Source organism: Sciurus vulgaris, assembly GCF_902686455.1.
Source record: "Sciurus vulgaris genome assembly, chromosome: 10".
NCBI lineage: Eukaryota > Metazoa > Chordata > Mammalia > Rodentia > Sciuridae > Sciurus > Sciurus vulgaris.
Genome location: NC_136470.1, coordinates 101,601,624 through 101,615,989, shown reverse-complemented (window position 1 = coordinate 101,615,989; position 14,366 = coordinate 101,601,624). Strand labels below are relative to the sequence as shown.

At 42.9% G+C, this 14,366-nt stretch overlaps 1 protein-coding gene across 3 annotated transcripts in view; it reads right to left on the bottom strand.

Moving 5' to 3' along the window:
• The window catches only part of TNIK (TRAF2 and NCK interacting kinase), a 368,490-nt gene extending 355,506 nt beyond the window's left edge, over positions 1 to 12,984 (bottom strand). The window contains exon 1 of one of the 3 annotated variants that reach the window (XM_079155119.1): positions 12,582 to 12,984. In XM_079155119.1, the coding sequence (XP_079011245.1) occupies positions 12,582 to 12,638 (57 nt within the window). In that variant the 5' untranslated portion in view covers positions 12,639 to 12,984. The remainder of the gene's footprint in view (positions 1 to 12,581) is intronic. The other 2 variants (XM_079155118.1, XM_079155117.1) reach the window with 2 other exon arrangements.
• Positions 12,985 to 14,366: the final 1,382 nt, after the last annotated feature.

Here is a 14,366-nt window from a genome sequence, read left to right as displayed (position 1 = left end):
ACTGCTTACAACCTATTCCACCCACCACCCTGCTATAATTTGATTACAGGCAGTTAAAAAAATACCTAGAGGTAGAAATGATGAAACCACATCCATGTGAAGTTCTAGATTTTCACCCTAGACATAAATAATTTATAGGCATTTGAAATGGAGGGTTTGGTCATAAAATCCAGTAAATCAAGGCAACTGGCCTCCCAAAGACTGACAACAATAAAGTTGTGTCAGTTTTAATAGTTTCTTACTTATAAACTTGGAAGAAAGTAGTTTGTACTCTAAAATGCAGAGTTCTTTACTCTCTTGGCTCCTGAATCTATCTTCTATTTTCTCCATCCTAATCTTAAAATACCTATACACATATGAAAAACTTAAATTATAACTCAAGAGTTTGATGTTAACAAGCATCTGGCAAATAAAGGGTTGAGCAAGGCCCCTGCTGGACAGTGGCCTCTGGAATCATTCGGTTACCTTCTATAGTGATCACAAATTCAGTGGTCTCCCACTTCTTAAAAAATAGAGACCTCTAAGCCTGATTCCACACATTTTCCAAACACACTTGCTGGATGTCTACCCAAAGAGAATGGCAGATTAACTATAAACATCTCTATACTTTGTAGAAGAAAAACAATGCTAATCCTAAACTGATTCATAAATTACGTTCACACATTCTAAGCAAACTCTGGTTACTTAAAAAGCAGTATCTCAAGAAAGAAATGGCTTTGGAATAACACTTAAAACAGTACTAGGCTAATCAAAGAGAACTCGTCCCCAACACCAAAGATGACACCCAGAGAGATAATGCCTTAGATAATTATAATATTATGACAAGGCCCATAAGTCAAAACGGGGTCATGTAAGTCCCTATGGGCAGTGGCTTTAGAACCAGTCAGTCATAAGCTGGGCCATTTAGTAGCTCTATGACCTTCCTTTGCTAAATTAATTGATTTCCCTAAGCTTTGTGTGTTCATCTATAATGATACACATCAACCGCACAAGAAATTGGAGAATAATTTGACAATGTCAAGAGTCAGAATCAGTCACATACTTTCATTGTAAATTTCACTTCTAATAAATTATCCTAAGGAAAATTACACACACAAAGACTTATGTACAAGGATGTTTACTGCAATGCTCTAAGAGTTGAAAAGCTAGAAGTAACCTTGAGAGTCACCAATTCCAGTTATGAAATAATGGAATATATTATGATACACCTCGGCGATAAAATGCTAAACAGTATAAAAACATATTAGAAATTTCAAAATTGGATCTTTTACCACATATTAAATGTTTTAGGCATGGTGACAGTTTTGTGGACCTATTTTTTAAGATGCATACTGAGATATTCATAAAAACTGATGTGATGCCTCAAAATAATATGGTGGACGAGGTGTATAGGAATATACCAGAAATAAAATGGTCACAGAGGTAATCATTAAGATGGGGAACATTATATTATTCAATTTTTTATAATAGTTTCATTGAAATTTCATTCATATTTTGTAAAATTCATTCTTTTGGATTGTACAAGTGGCTTCGGGTAGGTCTGTTGACAGGGTTGTATGACAATCCAGACTACCACTCCTCCTCTCCATCAGTCCCAGCAATCAGCACCACTTTAAGTCTCTACAGAGTTGCCTATTCTAGATGTTTCTTGCAAATGGGATCATACGACATGGTGTGGTTTGTGTTTGGCTTCTTTCATGAGTATAATGTTTACCCAAGTTGTAGGACATGTCAACACTGATTTTATTGCTGAACAATATTCCCCTGTATGAATAAACTATATATATATTTTTTTATTAATTAGCTGACAGACATTTGAGAAGTTTCTCTTTGGGGACTACTATAAACATTCTTGTACAAATTTTTGTTTTCACTTTTCTTACATATATACCTAGAAGTAGATTTGCTGGTCACATCATAACTCTATCTGTATTTAACGAATTGAGAAAATAATAAACCATTTTCCAAAATTGCTGTACATTTTACACATTCCCACCTATAACGTATATACGCTTCCAATATTCTGTCTACTTTAACCTATATTTAAAATTCTCATATATGAAAAAATGTTCAACATCTTTAGTAATAAGAGAAATGCAAATCAAAACTACCCTAAGAGTCCATCTCACCCCAATTAGAATGGCGATTATCAAGAACAGAAGCAACAACAGGTGTTGGCAAGGATGTGGGGAAAAAGGTACACTCATACATTGCTGGTGAGGATGCACATTAGTGCAGATACTCTGGAAAGCAGTGTGGAGATTCCTTAGAAAACCTGGAATGGAACCACCATTTGACCCAGCTATCCCACTCCTTGGCCTATACTCAAAGGGCTTAAAATCAGCATACTAAAGTGATACAGCCACATCAATGTTCATAGCTGCTCAATTCACAATAGCTAGATTGTGGAACCAAACTAGATGCCCTTCAATTGATGAATGGATAAAGAAACTGTGGTATATATACACAATGGAATATTACTCAGCCATAAAGAATAAAATTATGGCATTTGCAGGCAAATGGATGAAATTGGAGAATATCATGCTAAGTGAGATAAGCCAATCCCAAAAAACCAAACTCCGAATGATCTCTCTGATAAGCAGATGATGATATATAATGGGGAGGTGGGAGGGAGGCAAGAATGGAGAACGGATGGATTGTATAGAGGGAAGAGAGGTGGAAGAGAGGGGAAAAGGGAAAAATAATAGATTGAGACAAACATCATTACCATATGTACATATACAATGACACAAATGGTATGACTCTACTTCATGTATAACCAGAGAAATAAGTTTTACCACATTTGTTTACAATGAATCAAAATGAATAAACTATAAAAAATAAAAATAAGTAAATAAAATTCTCCAGGATAAAGAGATTTTAAAATTATCTCAGAAAAAAACAATAATAATATGAGGAAAGACTGTTGAGTTGCAAATATAGGTTGCAGATAATACATACAATATGATCTTAATTTTTTTAAAGCTATCTATTTAGTTTTGCATAGAAAAAAAACTACTAATCCATATACCAAAGTACACGAGTTATGATATCATGGTTATCCTAAGAATCATGAATTTGGATGATATGGAAACTCTTTCTGCATTTTCTCCATTTTCCAAATTCTCTTCAATGACCATACTTTTATTATGAGAAGAAAAAGCTTTTTTTATTTTTTTTTAATTAAACAAATTTTTTAACAATTCAGTAGTCTTTGCTCTCATTCACTTTGGTTTCCCAGGCTCTGGAGCCCCAGAGGTCATCCTGGTCCCTCACTCGGGTTAGGATCCTGCATGTATTTCAATCTTCTACAGCTGGGTTGTCCAGTACCCAGAATCTTACTTTTTAATTTCTACATCACAGACTTTGCCCCTCACCTATCCTGACTGAGCCGTGCTCTCCGTTACTACCTACTTACTACCAGATCTGGCTCCTTGTCTTAAGAGTGTTTTGTACACTCAAGCAACTTGACCATCTTCGTAGCCATCGTTTCTCAGGCTTGTTTTTATGTAGTAGGAATAACTGCTTCACTAAAATGGCCAGGATGTTCACAGCCCCACTGAGTGGCATAGCACAATGGGCCCTAGCTTGGCCTTTGGGATTTCATTCTTCCAAGAGACAAGGAACTTCTCGGAGCCCCAGTTTCTACCTATGAAAAGGATAAGTTAGGGCACTAAACCCTGGAAGACAGACAAACAGATAATATACAGACAGCTATGTACACAAACACAATCCCCTTTTTTTATATCTTTATTCAATTTATTTATTTTTATATGGTACTGAGGATCAAACCCAGTGCCTCACACATGCCAGGCAAGGGCTCTACAACTGAGCCCAACCTTAGCCCCACCGGTCCCTTTTGGTTCTCATTTTATCCCTCCTTAGCTCAATGATCCAATAACTTAATCCTGTTTACAGCTTTTATCAGAAGCTGCTGAAACTAATTTTCTGCAGGTAGAGGTATAATAAATAAATAAGATCCCTTCTAAATAAGTTAATTTCATTCATTCAACTGATATTTACTTAATATTTATCATATGCCATGCACAGTTCTAAACACCAGAAACAATGTAGACTTGCAAGCAAGATCCAGTAGAAGGGAGACAAAATTTTATCTTAAATTTCAGATAGTCATAACTGTTTTAAAGATAATAAAACACTGGAACAGGATGGTAACAGGGTATCAAGGGAATGTTACTTTAATGATATGTATCAAAGAAAGTCTCTCCCTGTGATAGTCTCCACAAGGGACCTCGATGATACCTGTCTTCTGTTCCCACATAGTCCCAGAATAGGGTGGATCTGGATTACCCTAAAGATAGGGTGGAAATCATGGTGTGTGATTTCTGAAGCTGGGTCATAAAGACTTGATCTCGCCTTGCATTCTTGGAATGGGATGCTCCGTCCAGGGAGAGACAGCACCATGCCGTAAAGATACTCAAGCAGCCCACGGAAGAGCCTCCTGCCAATAGTCGGTATCACATGAGTGAACCATCTTAGAAAGAGGTTCTCCAGTCCCAGCTGAGCCCTCAGAACCTATAAGCCAAAGCCACCCAGATAAGCCACTTCTGAATTCCTGACTCACTGAAACGGTGAGATAACAAATGGTTGTAGTTGTTTTAAGCCACTAAGTCTGGGGGTCATTTGTTAAAGCACCAATAGGTAAATAATAATATAGGCAGCATCTGATCTAAATTAACCCAAATAACAAGATGAAGTCTTCCACGTGAAAATCTGGTGAGAGTATTTCCTGGCCTGGGGAACTATAGGAAAGAGCTCGTCATGTTCACAAATATGAAAGATAAGTGTGGCTGGAGTGAAAGACATTAGGAATGGCTAAGATTGTTTCTCAACCCAACCAGCAGTGTAGAAACCATACCAGTGTTATCTACAGCCAGTCCCAGCAACTAGTGGACCCCGATGATCATGTGCTGACTGACCAACCATGTGAAGAAATGAATAAATGAACATTGGACACCTACCATAAGCATTCTTATCCTTCAGTTAATTAATCGCATTTCAAGAATCATAGAATACTTGACTGCTTCCAAATTTAGACCGCATCCAGACTTGTACCTACTACTACATTAATCAAATGCCAGTATTGTATATATATATATTGTATTTGTTAAAGTCTACAAATTCTCAGTTTGATCCACACTGTCAGGGTTCTAATTTCTCTGATTAGAGAAACAGCACTCGAAAATCTTGCCCTCACTTCATTCAGAGTCTAAACAAGGTTGTACCAGCAAAAGTCATCATCAGTTCTTGGTCCTATTACTTCATCTTCAAAGATCAGAAAGACATTTATAAGTCAGAAGCTAGTCTAGAAAAAATAACTCACCTAAAAATGAGGAAGAGATATCACTTTTCAGTGGTAATCCTGATTCTTTGAGGTGCTTAGCTTGCAGTCTCCTAGAATAAGAATCCATGGCTATTTAAAAACCCTCAGTTCTGCCTCTAGCTCCTTTACATATCCCGGGATTTATCACAGAAGAATAACAGCCTTAGAAGACATCGCCAACATTTTCTGGTCCAAACCGTTCCTCTTACATGTGAATATACTAAGGTTCTGAGGGTAAGAGGTCAGAGCCAGCACCCAGGGGTCTAACTCCCAGATGGTGTCTCTCCGTTAAATTTTACCATCTCCAAACTTCTCCAACCAACTCAATTAGATAAAAACTCAGTGTTATCTTCCAGTGGGGAAAAGAACAAATATAGCCCTTCCCGCCCTCTGCTATTATTTAATAAAAATAGAAGTCATAAACATTAAGAGGATATTAAAAAGACTTAAATACTCTACAGGCTTACACACACACACACACACACACACCACTGGCTTTGAGATTCTAACACAGAGCATTTTAAATCTCTCAAAATCTCTCAAAACTCAAAATATGGACACAATGGAAGCAATTTTCCAAGGTAAGGAAACTTTAGAACGAGGGTTTCTGACCCAGGACTCAACAGTACATTTCTCATAATTGGTGCCCGTGGGATTGTACTCTATGTAATTGGCATCCAATGGAGTTGTACCCTACATTAAATATGTCCCCTGGAGTTGTGCAGAATAATATAATGGAATTCGTGTTCCCTGAAATTGTGCTATGGTCAGCACTGGCCCCACCTTTCTGGAATTTCAATTTCTGTTCCAGGCAGCAACACCTCCAACCTTTCTAAAAGGGTGGTACATTACATATGTTACTGGTTCCATATTTATTTATTGACCACCCACTGTGAAAAAGTCACTGGTGGGGATCCCTAAGAAAATCGAATATGCACATTGCCTTCATGAAGCTTATTGTGTACTAGTGAATGTAATCCAAGACAGAAAGTTCTGAGTGTTAGGAAAGAGGTGTGAGGTCAGGTCTGACAGTCTGTATGTGGGAGGGAGAACATCTGAGAGAAAATAGGGACAATTGTATGGAAAAAGTGGCCTGTGAATGTTTACTGTTAGGGCAGCAGGTACAGAAAAGGAAAATAAGACAGGGCGCCCCCTAAAGAGCATCCATGAAAATAAGGATGGCCTCCTATGGTAGTGGAGGAGGGGTTATTGCAACCGCAGAGCTTGGTGGGAGATTAGCTGAATTACAGCTGGTCTTGACATCAAGGTATAGCCTTTGGTCTGTGGACTGGGGAGGCAGGGAAGGCCTTGAATAAGAAATAACCAGAATGAAACCACACTTTGGAAAACTAACATGGCTGCAGTGTACAAGAGACACTAGTAAACAAAAGGCTAGGGGAAGAAATATAGGAGGGGGGTCTTACCAAGGATGCTCCAGGAGGAAGAATAACTACCGCAGATGAAGCAAAGGGATCCATACAAAAGATACTGAGAAAGGACTTTAAAGCTTGGGATGAAATAGAATACGTTTTCAGAATTTAGGGGCACCTTCAGGCATGTTTAAAAAAAAAAAAAAGTGGATGGAATCATCTGTCTCTAGGGGAAATAAACTTCCAAGCAGAATGGAAGAATTTTCAAGCAGAATTCATCCAACATTATCTACTTAAGTCCTCCCTCTCTCTCCACTAGGAACGTTATTTTTATATGCGCAGAATAACATTTCATTCAAAAAATATCATAGATTCTCTTGAATTCTCAGCACACTACTAACAAACTAGTTTAGGCCCCGTTCTCAGAGAACTACTTCCCCCACAGGCTGGAAGAACCAATTTGACATTAAAGCATCTTTCAGACTCAAGTTATCCCAAATTCTATCAGAAACAGAACCAGTCTAGTGGTGCTCAGCTGGGCATGACCGGTGCGATTCAATCACAGTAGCCCAGGCCAGGGGGACATTGGAACTTCCATGACCAGAAGGAATGGTGTCGAAACCAGAAGGCATAGAAGATGCATTCTAGAGCAAAAAGAAGGCCTTGCTAGCAAGACTCAAAAGTACAGGATATTAAAAAGCCTTAGCCATAAGGGGGCAAAATGAAGTATTTCCATAAAGGAAAAGTATTGGATGTTCTTTCCACAAAATATTCCATGACCTCCTAGAAAGATAGTTATTCAAAGAGTAAGCTATGAGTTACATCAGCTTTTGTACTAAATATTACTCCAGTTAATAATGAATAGTGAAAATGCTTATGCATATTTCTCTGATGTTCTAATAACTATCAATACAATCAATTTCATTACAAGGCAGTTTCACTGCAAGAAAACACCTGTTTAATACCTCTGAAAAACAACAAATACATCTAATAAAAAAACTGCCTTGCCACTTCATTTGAAAATACCGTTACTTTATCAATTTGTGTAACTTTACTAAAATCTCATTTTAGACAAAATTTAATTAAGTGCTCTGGGGTAATGAGTTAATAATGTTTCAAGATTTCTTTAAGACCCACCCATGAGACCTCTGACCAGGTTTTAAGTACCAGGCTATTAGTGTATCATTTTTGGTGTCCATCCCACCCTCCTAGAAAAAGAAAAGAAACACTTTGAAAAGGCTCAGGCATAATAAAATGGTTTACATTTGCATAACGGATCACGTATAAAGAGAAAAACTTAAAAAGAAAGAAGGTTTGAATGAATAATGCTGATAATTGATATTAGTTCAAAAACACGGTAATCTCCAAAAAGCTTCTGAGCCAGCTTACCTCATATGCAGTGAATGTTGATACTGGAGGCAAAGCTCAACTAAGGACAGCAGAGAAACATACAAGGTCAAATTAGCACATAAAAGGGAAAGGGCAATGAAGATCTACTGACGTGCTACTTGAAAAGAGGCCCCTTCTCATACCTTTTTCCCAGGATTATTTTCTATTAGGTGCCATCACTGGGATCAAATGCTGGTGGAATCAAGTTCCCCATAAATTTCTACCCAACATGGAACAGCACATTCGTATGGTGCGCTGGCCCTTTGAAAGCACTGCCATATTTGATGTTTGAAACCAGTATGCAAGGAAGGCAAGCAGTTGTGACCATTCCAATTTTTAGGCTGACTCTCACTAAATGACTTACCCCAAGTCACAGAACTAAGATGTGGCCACAGAACCCCAAAGCCAGTGCTCGGTCTATTCCATTCGCTTACGCATTCATTCTGACATTCATTCATTTATCTAACTAAGGGGGACTTGGGACTTCAAGATGACCCCCGGTCACAGTGAGGAGACAGAAAACCTCACACCAATGATAACACAATCATAAAAGCGTAGTTAAGAATATGTTCAAGATTCCAGATAAGGTCAATGCTTAAATCTAGGTTTTGATGTAGAAAGGAACGGCTAGACCCAAAAAGGAGTGAGGGGTTAGGGGAAAGACACACGTAGGTCAGTTAATTTCGTTCAAATAGAAAAGTATGTGTGAGTCCTGGCAGAAGCCAAGAGTATGAGATCAGCAGTGGCCAAATCCTGGCCTTGAATGCCTTACCCCATGGGCCAAGCTAAAGACAGCCAAGATGCTCAGGTTCAGAAATATTTTAATCTCCAAAAAGCTTTCTGGGCTCAGATCACCTCATGTGCAATAAAGCATCCTGGTGGCAAGTTTCATCTTTTAATATCATGATGTATTGAAGTAAGAATGACTCAAGCCCCAGGTTTGAATGAGTAAATTGTTTGCTGTAGCCTATGTATGTATACACACATTTCCATACACCCACATGAACAGAGTTTATATCCATAATACTATATATAATATCCGTATCCACATAGATTCTACAAAACACACACAGACTCCATAAACCTCTCATGCAGACATCTGAATAATGTGTGTGTCTAGACTGATCCCTTGGGACATGTTCAGATGGAGATGGGTTACTAGGAGAGGCTACCCGTGCAGGACAGCCATCTACCCTACACCATTCAGTCATCTGCCTGCAAAGGAAGCACAGAGGAGCAGGACAAGATGAATTTCAAAGGTGCCTTAAAGCTCCACAGTTGTCTGTGTTACCAACGTACTTGCATGAAGCAGTTTCACTTCTGAATAAATAAAATTCCATGACCCCACTGAAATTATTCCTCTCTGCCGTTTTTTGGTGCTCAGGCAGAAAATGTATTATTGATTTCTGATTCAGCCACAGACAACGTGACTTAGAGCAAAGAGCACTGAATAAAGAGTCAGGAAACCTAGATTCTCTCCTCAAACCATTCTTCTTACCTCTCCTCATCCCCACCCCCAAACCCCTGGGGCTGTGTGACCTTGGGCAACAGACTTCACCTCTCTGGGCTTATCCTTCCCATGTGTTAAATGAAAGGAGTGGCAGAGCAATCTACAATTTCCTTTCAATTCTAAATCTGTGAAAACATCCCCACCCCCGAGATTCAGTTTCCTGAGCTCTAAAAATCAAGACTAAAACTGAATTCTGATTATTTTCTAACCAAAAAAGACCCAGCTTCATTTCACTTTTAAAAACCATCCAAATCTTGCATAATTTAAATGATCAGTACTGCCACTGGTTGTTCTGGTTTGAATTATGCATTGTTCCTATTTGGGGAAAATTTAGACTGGGTCCAGTCTAGGATCACTGGCTGAGAACAATAAGCCCCCAAAGTGAGAAAGATAAGGCCGCTCCAGACAGGATCTGCCTTTAATGCATGGAGTCCAGGGTTTACAAAAAGAGCATTGATTGTGTACATTAAAGAGCCACCAAAAGAGCAAGGGACTGGTAAGGCCTCAGCAAATTCTCCTAGAAGCCACTGACCTTGGCTGCATTTCAGGGGTCAGGCCCTCCCCAGGAGGTACTCAGCAGGCAGGCCTTATTGAGGGCTAAGGGACAAATCAGACTTCACATCTCCATGAGCCCCCCTCTCCAAATTTGGGGAGGCAGAGATGATCACCCTCTGATTTGTGGAAATCACCTCTGGCCTTTGGAGCCACCCTGACCTGTACACCTCACCCACCACAAGGCTGGTGGGAGACCCTAGCCCTGTGGGGAGCAAATGTCTGCACATCTGCATTTAAGTCTTACTGCCAGCAGTTCTCCTCACTGGGATAAACTGCCTTCCCTCTTTGTACACCTCCAGGCAGGCAGAGAACTAAGCCAGCAGCTCAGGCCACAAAGGACAATCTCCGTGAATCATGCAAAATACAGATTACCAGGGCACAGGTCTTCCCAGCATGAAAGACCCTAGAGGTGGGCCCAGGAGTCTTCATGGTGACTCTAAGCCTGCAGGCAGGCACTGTGCTTGGTGTCTCAGAAAACCTCAGCCAAGAGAAAGCCTGCATGAGACAAGTCCCAGCCCAACTTAAAATCACACCAGAGTGCTTTCCATTTGGAGAAATGATATCCAGATTCCAACTCAGGAGAATCACCACAAGCCTTGCCCATTGTTCAGACCCCTTCCCCTTTGCCACTCCCCTCCTCTCCAAGTCCCGGCCTTCCAGCCACCCGATTAACCCACCCGCAGCAACTCCCATCCAGAAAGTAGGGCAAATGAACACACACAGTCCATAAAGCAGGAAGCCTCACTGATCCAAAGCACCCACCCTGTTACCAACCCCACCCCTAGCTGCCCAGAGGGCAAGGGGTTCCGGCACCAAGGAAACAGTCGGCTCACTGTAATAATGCATGAATGAGCTTTGGCCACACAACTATCAGAATAGCCCATGTCAAATGACATCCTGTTTCTTCTCAACTCGAGCACTGCTCAACTCCTGGACTAACCCATTAAGGAAAAGGGGAAAAGAACTAGAAAAAAAGAAGTAGGGAAAGAGGTTTATGGAGCCTAAAGAAAAAGTAACAATTTGACAGAACGGTAGCTCTTTAAATTATCTGTGGGAAAAGAGGCAAGGTCGTGAGAAGTATTAGACATTCAGGTAAATGGCCTCAAGATATAGCATGAATCTAACAGTATATTCCTGGGGAAGGCAAGTGAACTTCCACTTCCATACTCATACTGCCTGTCTCACCGACTAGAGCGCCACAATCAACTGGATCTCACCCACCCTTCATATATCAAGTATATGCACTTGCTATTTTCTTTGCAATTTTATTTTGCGGTCCCTGAGAGGAAGAAGCCGTCCCCAGATTGGTGTCCAATATTTCTCAGATTCCCGATGCTGCCACCACCACCACCCCTCAGCCCCTTCCTAGCAGGCAGCACCTAATTAAAATGGCAAGAAAGCTCTGCCCCCTTCCCCGAAGGAGAGTGTTGGTATGGGGTTGGGGGTGGGGAAGTGTCGAGGCTGCACTGGGATTCCTGGTGTTCTGATCTCAAAACAACAGCAAAATGGATCCTGTATCAGTGATGTCTTAGTCAATACAATGAAACAGCGTCTGAGGTAATTCACGAGAAGGTAAACGCGAAGCGGTGGGGCAGGGGGGAAGGGAGGTGCTCTACAAAGGACTGGCCACAGACACGGGGAAAACACACACTCACACACTCCAGGGAGTTCCGGTCTGAGTGGGGGAGAGCTGAAAACACATCCCTTTCACCTGCTTAAGTTCAGCCATAAAACTGAAATGTCACAGTCATAAAGTCGGAAAGCACAGGCAGGGCTGAGTTCAAATCATAAATAAAGGTGAGTGGCAGACTGGCATGGAAGCGAGCGCTGAGAGGGAGCCAGGGTGGGAGGCAGAAAAGGGGGAGGGGGCCGCAGTTGCCATCTACCAGACCCGCATAGCAAAAACTGCCCCTTCGAGCGGCGGCTTTGGCGGGGACAGAAGGCTCACAATGTCATCTTGCAGGTAACTGGAAAGCGTAAGGGACCAGTGGCTTTATTCACACGGTTATTCTTTTTGCCGAAAGGGACAGTTGGGTCTCGCGCCTTGGCAAGAGACGGCTGCCCGAGGCGTGTACACACACACACACACACACACACACACACACACACACACACACACACGAGCCTTTCGTTTTAATGCTCTTACACCGGTCTCATTTGAAATTGGCATAAGCTTCCCGGGCTCTCGGAGAGCTTCGGCCACGGCCAAAGCAGAACACGCACCGCACAGCCCCTGTCGTAGGGGCTCAGCCAAGAGCACTCAGCAACCCCCGAGCCGAAATCCGAGGATGCAGGTTCCCTTGGGGTTGCATTCTTCCGCTGCTGCCCACCAGCCCCAGCCCCGGCCACTCACCGAGCCCATTCTCCCTGCCCCAAACCGCTGGAAAGAAATCAGAAAGCACGTTCTGCTCACCCTCAGAGCCGAGAGATCGATTTCATCCAGGCTGCGAGCCGGGGAGTCGCTCGCCATGTCTACTTCTTCGCCGGAGAAATGGACCAAAACCACCCCGAAGCTTCCCCCTTGGAAATTCCACCTTGGTCTATTTCACTCGCGTCCTCATGCGGGTGTAGCGCCAGAGGCTCCGGGCCAAACCTCCCCCGCCCACCCCAGCCCCTCAGAGCCTGAGCACGATCCTCCGCGCGTCTGTCCGCCGGGTCCGGGAGCCCAACCTGCACCGATCTCCAAGCCCGGAGCCGCGGTGCGTGTGGGCTGCGCGCCCTGATCGGCTAAGGGCGCTGGGGCTGCGTGGGTGTATTTAAATGGGACATGCTTCTTTGCTTGTGCGTGGATGGCGGCTGCATTGGCTGTTATAATGAGACACATCAACTCCTCCACTCAGCTGGGGGGGTGGGGGTGGCGAACCACACAGAACTGTCTATCACCGCTTCCTGGGAGGAGTAAAAGCTGGGGGAGGCGGAGGAGGCGTGGTCTCCGACTGGGGAGAGGCCACGCTTCCTGACCCGGTCCCTCTGCACTAGCGTGGATGGGGGAGGGGCGCGCGCCCTTTCCGCCCGGGCTTTTGCGAGCTAATCGGACTGGTTCGGAAGAGCTGTTCCTGAACCTTGGCGTGCTTATCGCAGGGACTCAAGCTCTATTTTTGTGTGTCCGATTTGTGCACTGCAGCAAAATGGCCCTTCAGCCGCATCTTGGGGGTTCTCGGAGGGGTTCGAATGCTGTAGCGCTAAAAAAGAAGCCTGAGCAAAAAGAGCGACGCCCTCCTTCCCCATTAATTATTTGTGGGGCTGGAGTAAGGCGGGCTGGTGCAACCGGTGCATATAAGGACTTGTGTGCAGGGAAGGGGATCCGCCTCCAGACGCGGAACGAGTGGGGGAGAAGCGCACACGCACGGCGCGCAGCCTGGCGCTTCAGCGATGTGCAGCGGCCGCGGGGTCAGGTCCACCCGCGGCCCCCAGGAAGCTGGATGACAGGCCGGGGAAGCCGGTCCCTGGCTGCTTCGGGGTTGGAAGGTTTACCAGTAGCGGGAAAGCTAGGAGATCTGAGGTCTCTTTTGACATCGCCACACCCAAGACCTGCTCGTGCCGCAATTCCCCACGGAAATGACCGAATTGAAACGAGAAGCTTGTTCTCTGGGTGCAGTAGCTAGAATGTTTCAGGTAACTCCAAAGCCGACATTGGGTAAGGCAACACAAGCAACCTCAACCTTATTTCTCCTTCAGGCGGCATTTCTGCGCTGACCTACCCAGATTGATGGAGAAAGTTTGACTGGTGGATAAGACGTAACATGGAAGATGTACGCGTGGGAGCTATTTCATTTCGCCTGCTTTCTCATTTAAACGCTGGGTGTTTACAGCGGTAAATATGACATTCTGTGATCAAGAAAGTGAAGCCACTTCCTGCAGCCTCCAGCGGAGCCCTTGCTCTCCGGGCCTTAGCCAAGCGAAATACTTCGGGAGAAAACGCTAAATCTGAACTTTCCCCCACAAATACACCAGTAGCTCTTAAAGTGTTCTTTGAATCTCTGTTAAGAATTTACCTGTGGCCAAGTTCAGTGAAGGTTTTAATTACGTAGCGTGAAGATGAGCTTCAGAATAAGACTTTTGAATGAACGAATGAAACCCACTGCAGTTAGTTCATCAAGACTGCTAGCTAACGTTAAAGGACTTTTAAACAGCATTCAGTGTTTGCCGTCCTGTTTTTGTTAATAATGCTGTATTTATTCGTACGCACTATGGTTCA